The sequence below is a fragment of the Anneissia japonica genome, unplaced genomic scaffold, assembly GCF_011630105.1.
Source record: "Anneissia japonica isolate Jap-2015-1 unplaced genomic scaffold, ASM1163010v1 scaffold701_len334292_cov200, whole genome shotgun sequence".
Classification (NCBI taxonomy): Eukaryota; Metazoa; Echinodermata; class Crinoidea; order Comatulida; family Comatulidae; genus Anneissia; species Anneissia japonica.
In genome coordinates, this window is record NW_022682589.1 from 123,754 (window position 1) to 147,581 (window position 23,828).

Below are 23,828 nucleotides of genomic sequence, written 5' to 3' on the forward strand. Positions count from 1 at the left end.
TGTGAGGGGGCATGGAATTTATTTTCGGTGGCCACGCCCACTGAAAAATATTGCTTCTTAGATTCCCGAATACACGTTAACCGTGACAGCAGAAGCATAAGCCTAGCCTAATTTTTTTTGCTTCGAAGTTTTCGAATGGGGGGTGCCTACGCCCCCCTTGGATACGCCACTGTTTACCATACAATGCCGAAGCTTGGTATGTTGGGCTTCTAACAGCTACGTTCATTAATAAATGCAGGACTACCTTACCTTAATGGGGATGATGTAATTGGATGAAGCTTGTGGTAATATGCAAATGGCAATAAACAATAAATTTAATCTGATGATAAATAATGATTTCAAATGATAGAAATCTATACATTACATTAAAATGTTTGTGATTATTTATTTTAAACTTCCCTCTAGGCACTCTGTTGATCTGTTCCTTGACTTCATTAACATCTTTCGTCACCTCCTTGTTATTCTCGCTGACAAAAACGTAAGTGCAACAATTTTTTCCCTGTTTTAATACAGATATTGTATGTATGCATGCATAGACTGGAAATTTTTAATTACAAAGAAAATTAAATTACCCTTTATTATCTATTGTTTTCATTTGTCCTTAGTTGGCTTTATATCATTTTTGTATATCACGTTGTTTTCAAATATTTTAATTTATTATGATCTTTAATCAACACCAGTGGAGGTGTATCTAATACCCATGTTATTTCATGTGTTGGTAGAGTATCCGAACTGTAATCGGGAAGTCTAGAGTTTGATTCCTGATGAGTAAATATGTTTTTTCTCAAATATTTATCTTGTGTAAAGCACATAGTGACAATGTGTAATATGCACTACATAAATATAACATTATCATTGATAATGATATATCAAAAATTATTATTACATTATTCTTTTTATTCTGCAGGATAAACGCAAGAAGTAGACTACATAAGAATGATGGAAGATATTGTCATGTCATATGCAATGCTTGTGTTAATATTTGTGGATTTTGTCTGGGTTTTTGCACATCTATTTTACTTTTTTGAAATTTTGAATTATCTTTAGCTTTATAATAGAAAAAGGAAATTATCAACATTAGTGAACCAGTTTGAAACAACATATTAAGAATTTTAATGGTTTGTGGTAAAATATTTTAGATTTAAAGCAAGTGGTATCAGATATAACATAATGTACAATTAGCATTTACAATGTATTATATGGCTATCTTAGTTGACAATTCATACTGATATTTATATGGACAAACTGTATTACCATACATAAGAAAGACATTTAGCCTGTTGCATATTAAATATATATATATTGCTGCAAGATTTGTAGGATTGCAAGTATGAACCCAGATTCTGAATTGATGTTTATTAGGCTGGGCACCCTCTGTGCATGCAACAGATCACAGGGAGCGGAGAAGGATTTTCGCTACGACGCAGCGAGTGCCAAGCATTAGTTAAGATCTATCCAGATTATCAGATTTTCTTTGACAAAAAAACTCTTGAATGCCCATATGTAATGCCATCATGACCCTATTTAGGCTTTATAGAAAATGCCATTTTGAATTTACTTACATGTAAATTGGTAGATTTTGTTCGCTAACTGTGACAAGATTTTTGTCAATGAGAAGTGTGATTGTTATATGTTAGTTATTTCTAAAAAAAACAAAGCAAGTCATTTCACAATGATTTATTTAATATTCAAGTTGTTTATTATTAATAATAGATAGTGAATACAATTAATTATTCATGAATCAACACAATTTTGCTCAAAATAATTTAATTCAGCAACAACATAGGCCTACTTTCTACTATTCATAATTTGTCAAGTCAATAAAATATATTAAATATATTAAATTGTTAAAACAATTTCTCATCAGATATTGCAGTTCATTTATCACAGTCCAATACTTTGTAGGACATCTTTGGTCGAAAAGGTTTATGAATAAATTAATAAATAGTAGTAGAAAAATGTCTTATTTTATGTTTTGGGGTTGATCAAAATCTTACGGTAAAATTGTCTACGTTGCCATACTTATTTCAGATTCAGTTAACCCATATCAAACATAAAATTGTGTACAAGGAAAAAAAAACTTGGCGAAGCCCTGTCCCTTGGATATCCATTCCAAGACAAAGTGCAACAATAATATTATTTTGATGTGTGTATGCATCAGCAAAATATAGGAGTTTTGCCCTACCTGACGTGATATACTCAATACTTGCAAAAAACTCGCTAGTGATTCGGGTGGACAATCGAACCCACATCCTACAGATAACTAGCCTGGTGTCATAACCACTAGCTGCCAAACTGAGTATACAGTATAACATGTTGGGTACGGCAAAACATCACTCCTGTGACATTTTCCTGACACAAGCACACATTTAAATAGAATTGCAGTAACTGCTGCTACTTGGGGATTGTATTCTACACTAGTCACTAACCGCAAGTTTTTTGTAACAAGTATTTAAGAACGTACTCAGTATTCAGTACGATAACCCATCAAGTAGGGCAAAATAGCACTCCTATAATAATAATATTCTGTGCCACATCCTACCAGATACCCATTTATACTCCTGGGTAGAGAGACAGGTAAATTTCCTTGCCCAAGGACAAAAGTAAAATGCATGGATTTGAGTACTGACCAAACCGCAAGTGCTGTGCCAACCACACTGCCACATGTATGTGATATGAAATTACCATCTTGTCGCACAAAATTTAAAATAATCCAAATTTGTACTTATATATACAAGTACTGTACACATAAAACAGATAAAATGCATTCTGTTTGAATAAACTTCAGTAAAACAAATGCTTGTGGAATGTTGTTTCTAATATTTTATATCATAAATTTACTTACATATAATTTAATTATTTTAAATAATTAAAATACTTTCTTTTTTTGGATTTTTGTTTTTCAAATGGTTGAAAAGATATATAATGCTGCAAAAACTGCATAAAACTAATATTGTAAAATGATAAGTCACATTTATGATTGAAAGGCTAACATCACGACCACTAAACTGTTTCATTATTTTAATTGCTTTGTCTATCATAATATCAAGTCTGCATCAACAGGTATTCTGCTTCTTGTGCTGAGGAGGACACTGGTTCAACCTGGTCAGTGTTGAGTTTCAACAGGTGTTGTTCCTGCTTCTTGTGCTGAGGAGGACACTGGTTCAACCTGGTCAGTGTTGACTTTCAACATGTATTGTTCCTGCTCCTTGTGCTGAGGACACCGGTTCAACCTGGTCAGTGTTGGGTTTCAACAGGTATTGTTCCTGCTTCTTGTGCTGAAGACACAAGTTGAACCCGGTCAGTGTTAGGTTTAATAGGAGTCTGATAGTTCCGCTTCTCAAATAATCCTTCATATGAGAGTTGGAATATGGGTCAATATTTTCCTTGCTTATTCCTACAAAGCAAGTGTTTAGGTGGATAATTATACGAAAAAAAAATCTTTTTAGATAACAATGTTACAACAAATGGCTACAAAGATAAATTCTTAAAATCACTAATAAAATATTCTTAAAATGCGGGGCAGTGAGAAAATAATCGTGCTAATTGTGTACGTGGCAGCAGTTTAACTCTTCATCTTTTAATTTTAACCTAAATTTTCTTTTAACCTTGCATATGCATATTAATTATTTAAATTTTTTATTTTCTCAAGTTTCTTTCAATGTTCCTTTTAAATCTTTTAAGTTGTAGTTAAGTTATCCACCTTTTTTGGTTACCATATGTATATATCTGCTTTTAAAATGTTGTAGTTAAGAACTGAACCACTTTGGAAACCAGTACTATGTATTGAAAGTGTATATTCAGTATAAAGAAAGAATAAATAAATAAAATAAATCTTCATTGTTGAGCATGGCACGAATAAACACTGATCCATGACACCATGGGATGCAAAGGTAGACTATGTTTAACATTTTCAGTATTCCAACTGCTTCGTCTACCATTCCATCAAATCTACACATCTTTGGCATGAACAAGGGCTCTACAAATAGCTATAAATATTAATTAAAAAGTCATTTACAAGTAATTCTTAAATAGTGTTATCCACCTTAAATTTACACAACAGGATTCTTGCTGTCTATTTGTAAGCAATTCATCTGTATTTCTTGTCCATTTATATAAATTTAATTTAGATTTGCAGAAACAACATTGGACTGAATCTTGGCTAAATGGTGTAGTTTCATCTTCATGTGGTTACACACTTCAATGTACAACGGTCAATGTGTCTATCTCTGCTCTAGTGAGTGCTTGACAACGCCAGGACGTCTGCTGACTGTTGGTATCAATCTGAGCGGTTCTTCATTAAAATCGATCCACTCCCGGCAATTTGTTGCTTTTGTGTTTTCTATGGAAATGTCTTATATGATGCAGTGGGTGTCTGGCTTTAGTGCTTACATCCAATCCACAGTAACCAGAGCCATTGAATCCTTCTATTGGTGATAACCCTGGGATAAAAAATTGTTTTTTTTGGGATCTGTATAATTTTCTTATTCACTCATATTAATATGCATTGACTGAGGAACTGAATTGATTGGAAATATTCCGTTAAGTATTCTTGCGACATCTCCTCGATCCTTGGATAAACGGTCAGCAATCGGCTTCTTTTGCAATATTTCCCTCAGACGGTCAGTTGTGGCATCCATCCCCTTTTCCATGGCCTTTTAGAATCAAACTGCTGGTTGTAGAGCGGTTGTTATAGGCAATAATTTATGGTTTTTGAATGGGCCAACACTGTTTTTAGACTACAGTCATAGGGATTGGCAATCACATTATATAGATACGTAAATTAATATTTGATTTGAAGAACTCATCGTGGTGTCAGACAACGGTCCTGGTCTGTCTGATGAGGTGGGGGAGGGAAATTGCACTCACTAACCCAAATCCACCCTGGTGATGCCAATGGAGAGAGGCCAAAGGTACCTATTCACCATAGTGTTGTCCAATGGCGCATTTATTACTGATGATGACATAATAAATAACGAAATATTGAATCCCGACACAATCATATAGTTATTGTTTCTGCCTATGATAATACGGTAAACACATTCTTTAAATGGTCCACATATCCACACCTTACTTCAAATCGTAACTAAAATTTAAACACTTCTTCAATAAAACATGACAAACTATTCTGGAAAGTGTAATTTTGATCCATTGATCGATTTTAGAGATGTTTAGGTCTGGCACCTAATGGCCCTCAAATGCACATCCGAATTTGGATCATCACCAACACTTCATAATTTATTCCTTGTTTAAATTTCATTGAGATAAGTTGACACATTTTTGAAATATCTGGTGTAGAATGTTTGTTCTTAAATCCCTTGAATTAGTCCTCACATCCACACCCTACTCTGGACCATCACCAAAATTCAATCATTTCTTCATTGGGTCATACCAAAACTATCTGCTATCTTTATTTTTATCTGTGCAGTCATTTTTGAGATAATTCGAAAACAAAAAAAACACACAAAACACGAAAATGTGACACACATATACGCAAACTTACACGACTGAAGACATATATCTACTGACGGAGATAATAATAACAACAACTAAACTTGCCAACACTGCACACAGGCTCAAGTCCCCTGAAGTTTTTTTTAAAAATTAACCAACAAGTTATTATTCATTTTTGTCTATCTCTGCTTACCTCTAGATAAGAATTCCTCTGGTCTCTCAGGGTCGTTCTTAACAAGCCCATTCCTTCGGTTTTTTTGTCGTAAGGCTGCCTTGCATCTACAACAATGACCTCGTCCAAAATGTTCAGCCATTTACTAAATTTTTCCTTGAGGTGTTTCACCAGGAATTCTCCTTGTTTCACAGCACCTATGGATTTAATAAATGTTAATACATGTATGCATATCAGGGAAAGACATGTTGCACAGTGGTTTTCTCAAAACAGTTCTATTAAAGGTTTGAAAGTTTGCAACAATGGAGATTTTTGCCTTTTGACATTACATTTTGTCTCCCTTTACCCAATTCAATTACTAAAACTAAAATCACAGCATACATGATACAGTAGGGTGATTTGCCTGCTTTACAAATAGTATGCAAAATAAAATGAGTAAATTTAGTAAGACTATATTCAAACAAATTATTTAACAAATTTGAAGCAATTTAGAAAAATAGGATTAAAACAAATATAATACACAATAATAATATAAAAAAATAAACTATGAATAACAAATTGTGGCAGGTGGCTACACTCAGGCTATAAATTTACAGACAAAATAATTACATCGTGCTAATAAAAGATGTAAACATGCCTAACTCTTCATTCTTCAATTAGTTGTGGATGCAGCAAGAATTTAGTCTGCTGTTATATAGCTCTGTACTGAAATTACTGTTGCAGAAGCTGGGAATATTACAAAAGGCTTCTACAAATTGATGTCTTGTTGTGGAACATGATTATGTGTTCCGTCTGATTATAGAAATCAATGAGGAAAATAGCAATGAATTTTAGACATTGTGCATAATTTTCTGTACAAAGGAGGGGGTAAAGGGGGTAAATGGCTTCTCTCTCTGGGAGGGTGCCACCTCCTACAAGTCAAAGAGAGCACAAAAAATACCAACAATTTCTCAGGATTTGTATCTTGGCATGGTTTGAGATGAAAGTAGACAGCAAAAATATGTTCCACTCACGTTGTCTGTCAACTTCATCGCTGTGTGTTCCAACAAGAATGATAGTTGGCTTCTTCTGAGATGGTTTAGTTTCATCAGTAGATGCCTTCAGAAACCTTAACCACTCCATAATCTTAAAAATTGTTTGAATAAATGAAAAAAGAACATGGGTTAAGTTGAAATTAACTCACTCATTGGTGGCGCTGTCCAGAATGATACACAAATAAGGGACTTGTGGCAAATCTATCCGCTGCCTCATTTTCATCCTTTTTTAATCTTTTTCCTCCAATCAGACTGAATTGTATAACAATAGCTTATATCCAATCCAATCAGGTCATTTATACAGCGCCTTTCTTTGTAGATATGAAGCGCTGCACCCCACATACTTAGGCACCTCACAACCCACAGACAGTCATCATTGCCTAACCCAAGCACAGAACAAGTAAACAAATCAAAAGAAGTAGTGGAAAAGTTCAGAATCATAACTAAAATAAAGCAACAATAAATGAAATAAAAATGAAGGTAATTAATTAAAGAGGTGAGTCTTTACATGACAGTTTTCTAATATGAAGTTTGTTCATGATCCAAGTAATGTATGATGTAACAAAACCCACTGTTTTCAAGTATATCCTTATTCTATATATCTGTTACAAATTAGTTTTTTTTTTAAATATCCGTATCTTAAATTCTATGTTCTTTCTCTATTAAAAATTTGAAATCAGCCTCTTCCAGTCACCGGCAACTTTTCTTCATTGTAAATATTTCATTGTTGTTACTTTATGTTTGGTCAGTGTGAAGTTAATAAAATAATTAAATAAAATACTCACCTTTGTAATAATAAATGTACTCTGCTGCCGTTCCTCTGTAATGTTCTTGTATACAAGAATCGTGATAGCATTGTGGGCATCCATAAACAGGGGATGCGTCAGATAAAACTCTGGTTGACCGGCGAAATCCCAAACACTGAATATGCCGGCAACAGGAAAGTCACACATCTTTATATCAATCCCAGGTGTTGGGTCGTGAACACCTCCATCGTTGTGAGTCCGAAACAACAAAGCATCCTGGTGGAATGGAAAAAAGTTGATAATTACAGCAGCAATATTCCTGAGGCAAGGAGATTGTAGTTCGGCCGTTAAGGTATTGGCTTTCTAATTTCAGGGTCATATGTTCAATCCTTTTAATGAACTTGAATTGACTATTTTTTTTAAATTGTATATATTTATGATTGAAAAAAACCCAAAAAATTAAGATTACAAAGACTAACTGCAAAGAGATACAATGATCTCCAGCAATAATTTTGTATTAATCTCTGTCAGTACTATCATATTTTCAGATTCAAATATATTTATTCAGATATAATATTTAAATTGTTGCAGCAAATGGTACAAGAAGATATGCTTATAAATGTTTAACTATAGTCATTATGTTTCACTGATACCGATTATAGTTAATTTGCTATTAATTGAGTTTAAAAGACATTCAAGATTGTCAACTTTGTGCATAAAGCTTCTAATATTAAGATGCAGGAGAGACAGTTTAGTACATAAGGATGTATTTTAAATTTTAAACAAATTGTGATAAATCATAATAACTACATAAATATAAACTAACCGAAAGTGAAATGACTAATTAGTTGGTCAAAAGACTCATATTTGTAATTTTCAATGTAATTTACTGGATTAAAAGTAATGTTATAAATATTATTGCTATTAGTACGATCAGAATCCACATTAAAGTTATAAAAAGGAAGTAAATGTAAATAATTGTTTTTCATTAACAATAATAGTTGTGTAAAAAGTTATCTAAACAATAATAAGTATGCATGAGATAATGTACACATTAAATGCATATTTATTAAGAAGAAGCAAAGAAATGTTGAGACTAAGGTTACGTTAGGCAATATTTCAGTAGTTAGTAATGTCAAATCGAATCTGGTAGTAGCTTCTAGAACCCTGGTTCTTAATTAATTAATTAAAGACACTTTATCTGCATTGCTTCTCTTCACCCAGGAGTATAAATGGGAACCTGGTGGGGTCACTTGCTCCTGCACTGATTGCCAGCAGCAACACTTAGCATGTGGACCCAATGACCAGGGAAAAGAACTGTGCTTTATAACCTCAATAAAGAGGCGCATTATAAATGACCATACCAATACCAATACCAATGGGCATCTACCTCCACAACTGGCACCACCACTTAATTTCAATTAATTTGTTGGGAACTGACGGTTTTAAGTAGCATAAGTGGTAAAGCATATTTTCATCTATTAGGTCATTTACAGGCATGTATGTATGCAGAAGTCTTTTAGGGCCCCCGACTGGGTCCAGAGGCTGACAAGCTCCGACAAAGCAGTACAGTATTTTGAGACCGTATTTAACGAATTTCTGTAACCCATAATTCTAGATTCAGGTTCTTTTATTCAAATCAAAATCACAGCTAAGGCTGAATTATATGATATTTACAAAAATGTAGGCTAATATTAAAACATCAAAACATCGACCAAACACAAGACATGAGAAATGGAGATAAAAGTAACGTTAAAATGCATTAAAATTTGAAGCATCAGGAGTACACAACAGGTTTAAAAAACATACGCAAGGTTTGACACTATCGATTGCGACCCAAGTTAGAGTTGCCAAAATATTTTGCAGGGTCGGCGTTTAATGTTGTCAGACACTGATAGCCTAATAGAACTTGTAATGTCTTCTTTTCTTTGTGCAAGTGTAACTGTGTGCGAAGTAGCGTTTCCTGAATTGGGCATTTTTTCCACAAAGTAAAACTAGATAATTTTTTCCTATCATATTGACCTTGATTCTTATGTTTGCTTCTCATCGTTTATGCCTAATCAAATACTGTTACCTGCTTGGGTGTCCATAAAACAACTCCTTGGTAGGACTAATCCTGTAGGAGAATTTTCAAACCAAACATGAAGTTACAGGCATAATCATAACAAAAACAGTCATACAAAGTTTGTTCAACTTCATTAGTTTGGCACACAATAGGTACTTCACCCATCCTATATCCACCAAATACTAGGGATTTAAAAGTGTAAAAACTCTTCGTCAGTAAAATCTTGGGTCTGCTCATAATAAAAAGAAGTCTATGGTAAAGTTTTTATTATTAATCTACAGTATGTCATATTTAGCTGAACTAAGACTACCAATGTTTTGGCGTTTGTCCACTGGTTGGTAACAGATTAAATTATAGATATGTATGTGGCCACCTCTACTTTACATTGGCCCAGTGTTGTGTTTTGGCCTTCACTTTGTTAAAAAAATATTCGTTTCATCGAATGGTTATTACTTTTAATTTCTTTAAATATTTTTTGTATAATTTATATTTTTTCTTGAGGGCCAGAATAATTTGCCAAATTTGGCCCACAGGGCACTTATTAAGAACCAGGGTTCTAGAACATGCGCTTCTTTCAAGTTTGAGTAGTATTTTTTAAGATGCTCCATGTCGATCTACGTGCGAATATACCCTTCTGCATCTATGAAACATAGCTTGTCAAGATGGAGGCAGGCTTTCACTTTGTTGGAATGCAAGTATTTCACATGCTAGTGATTTCCAAATTAAGAATAGAACTGTATTTTCCAGTGAAAAAAACTTCGTAACTGCATCACACAACGTTGATTTAATGTTGATGGTTTTGCAGGCCATCATAAACTTCATAAGTGAAGGCAACCAGGTAGTCGACTCAAAAGCGCCAGCATTTAAATTGGAAGTATTTGGTTCGTTAATGGCTCGTTGTTTACCACGTTGGTCATTGCCAATATAATTATAAAAAATAAATAATAAAAGTATAACCAATAGTGTGGTTAACGCCACCGATGAATCCACTATCCAGGTAAGGATACAGGTCTCATGCAGCTAATAGCCTATCCTTGGAAAATGCTGTTACAGGTAGGCCAGTATTGCATCAAAAACACACAAGTTGCTGAGCTCTGCTCAAACACGTCTGCACACGACAATGTTCTGGCTGTTTATGTGACAAATACCTTTGAATTGTTGTTACGGCTGTGATATGACATCATCATACCCTATATGGGCAATAGTGAATGATGTCACAAAACACAACATTTTAATAATAAAAAATGATTTTGTAATAGGTGATTGTGACTAATTTCTAATTTATTAAGCTTACTTTACTTTCAAGTGACTTTATCAAGGTAGTTTTGCCAACATTTTCAGATCCGCACACAAACAGTTTCACCTGATTAAACTTTTTATTCTTATCTACAATCAAGGCAGACATATCAATTTCCTGAAAGAAAAAAAAATACAACCTTGGATAATAAATGTCCCATACTAATTACAATTAATAAATGAATAAACAACCGGATGATGGATGAAAGAATGAATAAATAAACATATTATGTACATAAATAATAAATACACAATGTGCCAATTTGGAAAACAAAAACATTGGAAAACATCAATAAACATTTTTTTAAACCTAGATGCCCAGAATGAATATGAAATAATTATGGTAATTATGGTGATGATGATTATGAGAGGATGAAGATGACAATGATGGTAATGATACTGATGACAAGTACGATGAGGGCAATGATGATGACGGATGATGGCAATGTTGTTGACATAGGCAGTGGCATGATTTGAATGATGGAAATACGGTAATAATGCAAACCAAGTCTAGTCTTATACTGTAATAGTAATTCCTGAGAGCAAAGCGATCAATGAGGTCTTTAAGAATATAGGGCCTACGGTATGTTCTGGAAGACCAATTTCAAAGATTTTTTATTCGAGCAGAACGAGCAATTACGAGTGATTACCAGGGAACAGAGGATGGCAAAGTGCCTGATTGAGGTTTCAGGACTAAAAAGCTCCGGGAGGAAATTTGATGGTTCTGAATAAATGTTAAATATTCGTACTGTAATGTATGAATGGAAAGTTTGGAATTGGTTATTTAATAAATCATATTTGCTTTGTGAGCAACTACTGTGAAATGAAATCGGCAGCTTCCGCCTCCTCCCTGACATACAAAACCCCTCTCCGACATCTGATGCCATGACGAGATCAGCGAACTATAAATATCAATTCTGTCATCTAACCATAGTTATCGTGATGCCAATATTGTGGTTAAAATTACTGTTTTGGGCCATTCTAAACTATAAATCTCTTCCCATGAACCCCCACACCAGAGAATTCTGTTCCAGATCCCTAAACCATGGGGGCCCTGGTTCCCCTGGGGTGGGGAATCCTCCTCATTGGCCTGACCAAAAACAAACTGCTTCCTACGGAAGGATACTAAGTTTAGCAATTACTTAACAATATTATCAACCAATATTACAAACCTCTATTAACTGCTTGAGGTATTTGATAACTTCCTTATTGCCATATTGCCGGGCTACATTCAGCAAAGTCTCCCCTTTTGCCTATGACATACAATAGAAATCTTATAGCATATAATATAATACACTAGTTTACATTTGTCGTACATTATATATTCCATAGAATAGAATATATTTCATGGTGGCAATTATATATTCAATGGTGTAATGCATATTCATGGTAACCATTACATGCTATGGTGAACATTATAATTCATGATGAACAATATACATTCAATTCTGTTTTAAACATTATATATAATATAAAAAAAATTATATATTTTATGGTCAATATTATGGCAATGATATATATATGTTTCATGGTGAACGTTATAAATTTTTACAATGAAAATTATATAAACTATGGTGAAGAATATTTTTCATAGTGAACATTCATGATAAACATATACATTCCATTTGTGGACAAGACCTTGTTAGATTCTTAAAACCACCAGTTATCTTTCTTTTTGCATATCTAATTTAATGTAAAGTAGATAGATGCATTTGCTTTGACAGTAATACCAAATTATTATCAGTATTATTCAATGTTTTCTTTTTATTACTCCTTGGTGAGAACTGTATATTTGACACGATATGCACGGGCCTGATCAAAATCTTTGGCGGGCCGGAGTTGGCCCGAGGGTCGGGGTTGAATAACGGGCTCTATACTTATGATGAACTACATGCTAGTTTCAAATATCACAAGTATATTCATATATGCCATGCATATCACATACGAAATTTATCAGGATTTCAATTGATAGCATATTGCACACTGAGCATCATGCATGTGAATCATATAAGGTAAATTGTATATTTTATTCCTGATGATGACATAATTAATGTCGAAATATTGAATCCCAACACTATGGCGTGCATTTCTATACTTGGAATATGTATTATACTTTCTTGTATATTTATATACTGCATACATAAATTCTAGGCATCAGATTGGTTAAAAAGCAGGTAATAATTTCAACCATCACTCCTATGATGTAGGTTTGAATGATGGTTCATAATATAAAATTATTTTTTTCGTACATTTTCTTTTGTGAGGATCTTCTCTCTGTCCTCTGGATCTATGCATTTATCGAAGAGGTAGCATAACATTTCTTTGGTACTTTCTCCTTTTAGTGTACGCAAGACACCAAACAGAGCATGCTCTTTATCCTGAAAGAAATATTGATGCAAACCTTGTAGTAACCAGTCATAGCAATTGGATTAGAAAATACTGAAGTCTGGCTATGGAGGAAAACAAATTTTTAACATTTTCTAAGACACAAAAAGGGAACGGTAAATGAGATACAGATTTTTGAATATTTAAAAATGGGGAAAAAAGGGGCGTACCCCACTCTTTTTTCCACTTTCCAGTTTTTAAATACTTTATTCAAAAATCTGTGTCTCTAGATGTTCCCGAGTTTTTTGTCAAACACCCTTTTTATGTCTTGGAAAAATCTGTTGTACAACATATCAACAATTTTTTCCCTCTGGAGCCTTTGCTTTCTGACAATAAATTCCAGGTTAAGTGGGGATCAATAATTACGTGAGGGGCTTTACATTAACCTGGGAAAAGTAAGGTGAAATTACTTAATTTTAACTACTTTAGCATAATTTCATTTTTGCTAAGAAAACTTATAGAAGGGGGAATATGCCACTGACATAAATTCTATACCATTGTTACTATCTAACATATTCTATAGCACTAACACTATAATACCATATCTTAAAAGAGAAGTATTTGTACACCAAACTACAGTTACTACAGTTAATTATAATAGCCATCATTAGAGTATAGCAGAATGCAGCAAAGTCCATGCAGAGCCAAAATACAAGCATATAGCCAAGCAAGTATTATTCGAGTGTGCAGAGAAAAAAATTTAAAAAAATCACAATGAAGCAATTTTAAAACTGGATTTTTTTTTCAATCACATGAAAGTATTTCTTACTCCACTGAGCTTAAATTAACTGCCTCATTTTTTTTCTTTGCCTAATATTTCTGTATATCAACCTGATGTTACCACCATTATGGATGAAAAGCAGCCACAAAATATAACTTTGTATTTTTATTTGTAATTTATAAGCTATGAAACACTCGCACATAGGTTCAAGTTCAGGTAGCAAAGTTCAACTTTATCCATCCACGGAGGCCAAGATCAACACAAGGTTGTTCTTCCCTGGGGCCTTACACATAAATACAAAATAACACAATATTTACAATACAATATTTGGCATATCATTGATATAAATTTAAAAAGCAAGTGGTCCAATAATAGAGCCCTGAGGCTGAAACATAGAGTAAACCACTTCATGGTTCTACCTCTTTTAGTTGTTATTGTGCTGTGAAATGCAATTATTTTACAGGGATTTTAAATTTCCCAACAAATAATGTTGTAATTTTCCCAACAGATAATGTTGGATACTCACTTAAATTGTTGTGCCTTGAGAAATTCAATTGGTTTGAATTGTTATAATGTTATTTAGTTCACAGTTATAGTATACAGTATATAGGGCCCAGTTACTTTCAATTTCATTTCTTGTAACCTGTTGACTACTGAAATTGAATCTGAGTAACTGTTTGCTTGAGCTATTTTAATCTGCAGTAAATGTGTACTTGGCAGATGACATAGATAAGCAACACAATTCCATTGGTTAATTCATTTCTTTGCACATAGGCTCAAGGTAATAAAAAAAAACCCAAACATAAAAGATATTTTTTTACAGTTTATCAAAACCTCACCAAATTTCATCAAACAGGACAGGGGCAGATTAAAAAAAAGAAAAAGAGAACAAAAAAGAGAACGAAATAGAAAGAGACAAAAAAGAAAGGATAAATAGGAGAGCACACTCCAAATAAGCTAATTTTGATTTAAAATCCATGCACCAGTTCCTATGGTGAAGTATTTTAACAAAAAGTTAAAACACCTCTACCCACACCCTTCTCCCTGCTTAGTGCTTTGCACGTCACATGGCCCCTACCCAGGTTTTCCGCTCTATCCGTCCCTGCAGAAGAGTGAGCAGCTTCACAAATAGTTATTTGTGGTCGTTTGCAAAGCTGCTTAATTTGGTGTGTGGAAGCTTGTGAAAATAAATGGTTCTAAATATTATAAATTTTATATTATAATTCTGACAGCTTAGATCAATTTACCACAATCTTTTTTATAAGATAATATTTCATGAAGTACAGTATACCTTGTTTAATTTTTTAATGTTGACATTCTTCTCCTTAACAAGTACCTTGCATAAATCTGCAGAACCATTTTCTGCAGCCGTATGTAATAGAGTATTTCCTTTCTGAAATCCAACGAAAAAAAATTTTAAATACATTCATTTATTCATAATTTGTTATCTTTTCATTTTTATTTATTTTGTTTATTTCATATATTTTTTTTAGTTCATTCATTCATCAAATACTTGAATTTTATCGGTTTCTCCTCAATTTTCTCTGCCAATAATTTTTGATTTGATTTTATTTGGAAAGATCTGAGCACATTCACAAAAAACATATATGTATACAATAATTTAACATACCAGATCTAAGATCAGGATAATCCAAGAAGCCAAAACTATAATTTGTATGAAAATTATTTTTGGCTACCAATCCAAGAGTTTAAAGACTAACATCAAAAGACCATATGTGTAGGACCTCTAAATATATCAAGCACATTAGTTTAACTGCCAGTACTATAAGCAATAATTTGACATTTTGACTTCTAACTCTACAAGTGTGTACAATCAGTATTATTACATTGTGTAAAAATACAGTACAAGCATGTTTATTGGCCCAATTCATAATAATAATAATATTGATTTATAGCACATTTTCAGGGTTCTGTTCAAAGTACTTTACATAAAAACTGATAAAATACAATATAAAACAGGCAGCATTATACAATCAAATTACAAAAATATTATATAGAAAAACTACAAAAATATACTTAATTAATATATAATATAATTAATTACATTGTTAAAATAATTAAAATTGGAAAATTCAGTCAAAAATAAATATCATTAATTACCTAACAAACTATAACATACAATTCTAAATTATTACAATACAATACAGATCAATTAAAAGTTTTAAATTCAATATCTACAATACTGAAAGACAATCGATTAAAAGGAAAGATAAGTAAATATAATTACAATATTAAAAACATTGAATTTAATTACAAATTTATCTTTCATAGCAACAAACATCTCTCCTTACCGTATTTTCAGTTTGAAAGTCCACACCATCTTTTTTTAGCAACGTTCGCGACGAATATGTTTTTTGCATCTCTATAGACAGTTGGAGAGCAGTACTTTCATTCTGAAATCATACATTCAGGCATAAATATCTTTAGCTACACTACACCAATGACAAAACTACCTATATTAATCTACCTGCATTACATTACAATATCAACTTTTAGTCTACTGATTAACATTTGTAATCAGAATAATGCACTATTTATATACCTAGGGTTCTCACCATTTAATATTTTTAGGCTGGCGACCACCACTCCAAAATGCAGGTGAGAACCCTGTATATTTGTATAGTTGTTTATTTTGTGGTGTTAAATGTACAACAGGAAATATTACATATGGTTAAAAAAATAAAAACATGCTGAACTCCAAATCAGAACCCAGAATGTTCCCACACCTGGACGCGAAACTCCAGAGCTCTGGTCAGGTGTAATGGAAAAAAGTATGACTCAGTCTGGTTAGGCAGAACCATATAAAACCCACTGGTTACAGAACTGTAAATATCACTATCAAGCGGTGACTAGCTGATATGCTTACCTTGTCTTTACTATTTGGATTAGCTCCGTTATCAATCAAGAACTCAATAGTCTTAGTTCTATTGTACATAGCAGCAACATGTAATGGTGTCTGACCATACTGTGAAGTAAACAGTTCAAAATTCTAGTCAAAAACTTAATTTACTCAAACAAATTTGCACACACTGTGTCGTAAGATGGATACATCTTCGACCTCTGTGAGCACTTAAGGACACAGCGCCATCTGCTGATTTTCAGTGGAATGAATCATCATTCAAAACAATCTGTTGTGTGCCCATCATCGCAGTGTGCTCGGTTTTAGAGCGTTTCATAGTGAAATGCTAGTGGCAGTTTAAGGCCTTGTCCAAACTTTCAAATCCTTTTTTTAACAAAACACTGTTGTATGCCCATATATATTCATGATGTGCCTTTATATCACTGGTTCTTAATTTGTTTGAAGGGCCAAATTATTTTTAGAGCTGATCTGACGGGCCAAAGATAACTTCAGCCAAGGTGAAAGCAATTGTTATACATATGGTTAAAACTCTTTCAGCTAAGATAGGTCTATTTGAAAGTTCTTTTTTTTTTAGCAATTTGAAATTATAGGGGCCTAATTTTAAATTTTACTACACCTACACTAGCGGTCATGGCCCAAAATTGGGTAGCAGGAAATTTCTGCATGGACTGTCATCAGTTTAATAGTCGTAAGTCAAAATACATAAAATATGCATGTGGGACTAGAGAAATGTATTTTTATGAGCACTATCTGTTGATACACCAAATTTTTAATACCCCTGTGAAGTAAGGAATGCTATAAACAAATCACAGCGAACACAAATATAGAGATGGAACATAGTGGCACATAACTCAGGGTAATGCTAATACTGTATGACTTGAAAAGAAGGCTATTCATGAAACACAATATCAGAACAAAACACAGAGACTGAATTTGCTGGCATATAGAGTCCTGTATTATTTGTAGGACAATCAAACTGTATTTTTATGAGCACTGTTCTCTGGTTCACTAGCTATAATAGTGTACTGTATCATGTGAAATAAATAGGCTTATTGATTACTAAGTCCTTAGTATTACCTCTTTTTGATTATTGTTGTTGTGTCTGGTCAAATTGTAATGTTCAATATTCTAATTGTTTACAAGTTCAAATGAACAGATTGTAGAATTGTTTTGTCTGTTGATATTTATACTTCCGTTGATGTTATGTTAAGTTCACTTGCATGGAAACAACTACATGTAAGGTGGAATGAACAGATAGCCTTAATGACTTTTAAGTGTTTAAAAGGGTATGCGCCATCTTATTTATCATCTAAATTTAAATTTAATATCGAATCTCATTCAAAATGTACACATAGTCAATCTCATAATAAACTTTTTGTACCACAATTGAATAACTGTCAAGGCAAGAGAACTTTTTTGTATCGCTCAACAAAGTTGTGGAATGAACTTCCACACGAAACAACAACAAATTTCATGAACATGTCTATTATATTTTTCAAAAACTCTTTTATTTCTTAATTACTTTTATTATGATATCTATTTATGTATGTTTTTTAATTACTTTTCTTTTAACTTTTATATTTTATGAAAATGTACCACTTTGAAAAACAGTACACAAGTACTGAAAGTGCATGCAGTAGAAAGACAGAATAAATAAATAAATAAATAAATAAATAAAACCCAATAGACGTATTGCAAAATAACCTAAATTTAGTTGTGTTTACCTATTTGATTTAACAATGGGCTTCTACCATTTTTGTATTTTCTTTATTAAAAATATATCCATCAAACTTTTATTATGTTTTGAATATTATTTTTTCATATTTTGTTTTTCCTCACAGGCCAAATTAAATTGCCTTGTGGGCCAGATTTTGGCCCACGGGCTGCCTATTAAGAACCAGGACTATATATGGTCATGTGATGCCATTCATGACCAAATTTAGGCATGTCACATGTTTTGTCAAATAAAATAAGAAAATTTGGACAGGGCTTTAAAATCAGCAAACAAATATATTTTTTGCCTCCAGCTTACTACTGCGTTATCTCTTGAAATGTATATAAATTCACTTTCGTGGTTATAGTATTGTTGTAAGGTTCTGAAATCATGTGTTGCGTTAGCTAGTTAGTTAGTTAGTACTGCTACAAGACATTTTAATATACTGAACCATATATTCAAAATTGCTTTAGTTGCTCAGAGTAAAATATTTTACACATCACACACTCAATGTAACTGTCAACAGTTGGATCTTAACCAATAACAAGATCACAACCTCAAAATACTTTCATTTTGCACACTACTTTAGGCTCACAGAATATTTGGCCATAGACATGATGGATAACATATTAAGAATTTTTACATACGATTTAATATTTAAACATGTTAACATTTTGTTATTTTTTGCTGCGGAAATGGGGCTCAAAATTTTTTGATAAATTTTCAGATGAGAATCAGATAATTTATCGGAAAAAGCTCCAAATGTGAAATTAAATAAACTTTGACTGATGTCAATCACAATCATGCAATGAATTCTTTTGGGTAGTTAGTTTCTAAGATGTTTTGATGTTAAACACATTGCATTGTTGTCCATAATTTTGCAAGATGGGAAAAATTACTTCGAGAGAAATTTAGGACCATCTATCAGAGAAATTATTGGGGAAAGTGCTAAGGAAAAACAGCTTAATTTAATTAAACAAACCACATTTTTTGATTCAAGCATCTCATTTCTTCCATCTCTTTTCAAAATCTCTGCGATGATGTCAACTTGATCATTGGATGCTGCTTCATGGATTGGAAAATTTAAGTCCGGTTTCTGGAGGAATAATAATACTAATAATGATGATAGTAAAAATTATAATGTTAATCTTAATAATACTGTAATAATAACAACAGCAGATTGTTAGAAAATTGTTAGAAAATCAGAATACAGTAAAAAGATGTTAAAACAATTTACAAAACGGAGAAAGATTTTATTAAAATTTAAAATAAAATGATTAATTATTTATTTGGTCCAAACACAAAGTGAACTGAATCACTATAGCAATGCTGGTGGGCCTAATAAAAAAATCCCAAAAAACAATGAATCAACATGAAGATAAACATTTCAAATTGATACATTTAGGGAAAGACATTTTGGTATTGCTTCTTTTTATGGGTACTACAGAGAGACTATTATCATCGTTCATATTACCAAGATGGCAGTTTCTATCCCTCCGCCATTAGGGCGGGCATTGAATAAATCACTAGTTTTAAATTTACTCTCTGTCTAGCCCAAGGCGAGCATTTTATTTATACCTTATTTAGCAAACCTGCTGCCCACCAATAATGATCTCGAATAAAAATAACATATTAATTTTTGGCTAATTACTGCAACAACCACCATGAAAAAGGAAATTTCAGAAAAATTTCTTATTTTTATTATGCCCGCCGCTGCCTTAAAATCTCCAAAAATAAGCTGTATATTTCTTCCTACATAAATTTAAAGCATTTTGACCATCCCACTATATATTGTACATTGTTTACATTCACCAATAAAATTTCATTTCTATTTTTTCCCTCTGTCTACAAGGTATAAAAAAAAAGTCTCACCTAAGAACCAAAAAAAAAAAAAAATCTTTGTATAGGTACCTTGTTCAATGACAAAGTTTATTGAGTATTTTTATCAATTTCATCATCATTAACATAAAAAATAACCATAACTATAAGCACCATCACTATTAATATCATTATCCTTATTGTCATGAACTATCTTCTTTACCATTACTTAAAGCAGCAGCAACATATAATCATTATAACTAAACATAATAAAAAAAATAGCACCAATTTATGAACATAATAATTAGTATAAAATCTTACATTTGTTAATTTTAAGGGATTTAATTTTTTCTCATCACAAAGCTTTTTGAAATCGTCTAATTTTCCATTCTTTGCTGCTTCAAACAATTCTTCATCAGGTGATGATGATGATGGCACATCAATATCATAACGACCTCTATGACAGAATGGAGAACAGAGTGCTTAAGCATATAAATTCTTGCTTGTTAATTGGTTCTTCTACAGCATTTTTCATTGCTAACTACCATCCACTATAATTAATTTGTCCCAAGTAAAGCCCACCCCAACCAAAACCCACAAGATACGAGTCATAAGCAGCAATTGCATTGGACTTTAAAAGGGAAGATGATAACTGAGACTTGAGACTGTGGGTATCATTCCAATGTGTAAATCTTACTGCTGCCTGCTGGTTAGTTTTACTGCAAGAAATGGTAACTAATCAAGATGTGAATATCAACAATTAAGGGTGATAATCCATGATGTCACATCACAGTGGCATATCTAGGGCAGAGGTTTAGCCAGAAAAACGATATAGGCCGTCCAAAATGGAAGCCAGTGGCCACGCCCATCTTTGGGAATCCCCACCGAATATTGATACAAAAACAACGTACATTCAATCAATAAATGTTAAACGTAATGGGGTCGATATAAGGCTTAGTAATTTCAGTCAATTTTATGTATTAAAGTACCACTTTCCAACATCTTAAAGTCTCAAATTCTTAAAATGTTCGCACCTGATTTTCGCATGCCCGCCCAAAATTACTTGCACCACCCCACCCAAAAATCACAGTCAAGTAGTTAAAAATCACCTAAAATCACTATATTTAGCGCCCCTCAATTGATCATCAAGCCCCCCCCCCCACCTCACTTTCACGCCCCCAATTCAAGACTTCACTGGGTGGTCCTCAGAGCTCCCCAAACCTCGATCTAGCACCCTGACCCAAAAAAAGCTTTGTTGATACAGCACACCATGTTTCTCTGACATTAACTGTATGACATCATATCATTATATTCAAATTGTTGTACCATTCATTAATAACATTTTTAAAATATCAAATATTCCATGAATTATTAAAAAAGTTATTAATAGTACACACCTTAATTGTGTGTTTACATCTCCATGTTAACATTTGGCAACCGAATAAATAACATAGAGTCTATAACATTTTTGAAGGCTTTAGTACAGTGCATATTCATGGGAACTTGTTCATACAGGATGTATCTGACTGGTTGTAACAACAGAATTATTAATTTTGGGAGAAATCAGTTGTTTAATATCTAGAGGTGCGATAATCATGGTATAGACTCTCCATCTGTGAAAATCTCTCCGTGGGCCCCTGTTGCAAATTCCTAGATTTGCCAATGATACCATATTTATTTCGCCGTTAAAACATTTGAATACAATGGCAAACATAATTAAAAAATAAGCACATCTAAAATCCCACGATGGACTTGCGACTGGGACCCAAACACGGCCCCTAGTCGGAGAGAGCCACAGGGCCCTCGGGCTCCAGCGTTATGCAACTGGATATGGTTTTGTAATTGTCTTACCTTAGCCTCAACCATGGTGGGCTAAGGTTGATGGTAATTTTCATAAATAGTATATCCAAGTCCTGTTTTCGGATATTAATAAACTCTCAAAAGCATGGTGGCACTCAGGTGGATATTGTAGATTTTGTAATTGTATATATTCAAGTACTATTTTCGGGCGGCACCTATGCTTTTTTTGGGTTTTTTTTTTACTCAATTTATCAAAAATGAAAAGAATTAAAAGTAATTTAAGTTCAATTTCCGGGCATCTAGAGGTATAAAATACTGAAAATTTCTGCGTGCCACTACCAACCAATTGATGGAGCTGACGTGGTGTGGACTCTCACTTTCATGAGCACTCCCTTTCCTTAAATCCTGGATATGCCACTGCATCATCCAGTAATGCATGAATGATGGGGAAGTTTAACCAAGACACGTCTGTTCAGCTTGGTAACATGGTCAGTTTTAGTGGGCATGATTCACTCGGTTAAAGTAACTGCTCGTCTCAGTAAGTTTTCCTGAGAGGTATGTAAGTGTCCTGGGCTGTTCGCACTGAACTAATTTTTGTAAAACTAACCAGCGTCTGTTTTTTTTTTATCATCATGAGGGGATTTTGATCCCGCAGGATTAAATTTTTTGCTTCAAACAGGTCATTTCATTCATAGAAAAAGCCTATTGATGGAGAAAGTGTACGTTTTTAGCAAGGTTTGTCTAGGTCGAAACAAACTCTGGCTACATAAAATTGATTTGAAGATTGAAAATGTTATTCTTGTTAATGAACAGCTAAAGATTACTATCCATGTCCATTTTTATTAATCTAATCTACGTTAATTTATTTTCACTAATTAAAATTGTTTAGATATTTATTTTGTTTGTTTATTGCAATTTTTCCACACATAAATAATACATTGACAAAATGAATTTCATATATAAAATGAACAGAACAGTATTTAAGACTAAAAATTAAGGATGACAATTCATATTTCATCAATAATTATAATTAAATGTACAACTGAAAATTTGAAAAATATATTCTATGAAATATGTAATAGTTAAAGTTTATAATATTCGACAATATTTAAATATCAAAAAGAGTCTAGTTAAAATATGTAAATATGTATCAAAATTATATATTTATATAAATAGTATGCGTAAATATGTACGGCAGAAGCATAAGAAGAAAAAAGAATAGGAGAGAAATTAGGATCGGCTGAAATATTTACTGAAAATAAACAACAATAATAATTTTGTCATTATTTTCACAAAAATGTGATGTAATAACATTTTCACAAAAATGTGATGTAATAACATTTTCACAAAAATGTGATGTAATAACATCACATTTTTGTGAAAATCTGTTGGCACTAACGTCAGATGTCAAGGTGCCAGCAGCTAACACGTTTCATATATTCGACAGCGTCTTGGTTAGTTTTACCGAAAAACATCAAATGCAATTGCAGCTATAGACCAAAGTAAATCAATGGTAAAATTGAATTTTTAAAAAAAGATTAAAATTATATGAATACTAAAAATGTTGAATCAATATATAAAGAAAACATGCAGAATAATTACTATTTAGCAAAATCAAGTAAAAAATGTGCAAATTAAACTCACGGATTTTCACTCATCTTGATCTATCCAAACACCACATCTATAAAGTACAAATAAAAAACATAAAATATTACATCATTGATTTTAAAAATCAGTCAAAT

General features: G+C 32.7%; 2 protein-coding genes across 3 annotated transcripts in view; one reads left to right on the forward strand and one right to left on the reverse strand.

Moving 5' to 3' along the window:
- LOC117105098 (probable Bax inhibitor 1) overlaps positions 1–1,959 on the forward strand; it is a gene marked incomplete in the record, with an annotated part of 21,164 nt that extends 19,205 nt beyond the window's left edge. The window contains 2 exon segments of the mRNA XM_033246175.1: positions 406–478; positions 908–1,959. Coding sequence (XP_033102066.1) covers positions 406–478; positions 908–925 — 91 coding nt within the window.
- Positions 1,960–4,677: 2,718 nt separating this feature from the next.
- LOC117105178 (death-associated protein kinase 1-like) lies at positions 4,678–23,828 on the reverse strand. 2 transcript variants are annotated; one of them, XM_033246284.1, is made up of 12 exons: positions 23,731–23,828; positions 20,608–20,743; positions 19,451–19,564; positions 16,761–16,859; positions 16,186–16,287; positions 15,165–15,266; positions 13,017–13,145; positions 11,940–12,020; positions 10,766–10,885; positions 7,446–7,682; positions 6,640–6,751; positions 4,679–5,823 (listed from the first exon to the last, which is right to left on the reverse strand). In XM_033246284.1, exons 1-12 carry the CDS (start codon positions 23,742–23,744, stop codon positions 5,624–5,626), a joined length of 1,446 nt encoding a protein of 481 aa, XP_033102175.1. In that variant the 5' UTR covers positions 23,745–23,828; the 3' UTR covers positions 4,679–5,623. The 2 variants fall into 2 exon arrangements, with proteins under 2 accessions (XP_033102256.1, XP_033102175.1); XM_033246365.1 differs by lacking the exon at positions 13,017–13,145 and having other exon boundaries at positions 4,678–5,823.

What these genes read in the sequence shown, in the direction of transcription:
- LOC117105178 (XM_033246284.1), bottom strand. An exon ending in TGCTTGAATCAAAAAATGTG is followed by an intron (nt 16,860 to 19,450) that starts GTTTGTTTAATT and finishes TTTACTTCACAG; the next exon opens with TATGGTCAGACACCATTACA. An exon ending in TAAAGTCACTTGAAAGTAAA is followed by an intron (nt 7,683 to 10,765) that starts GTAAGCTTAATA and finishes CCATTCCACCAG; the next exon opens with GATGCTTTGTTGTTTCGGAC.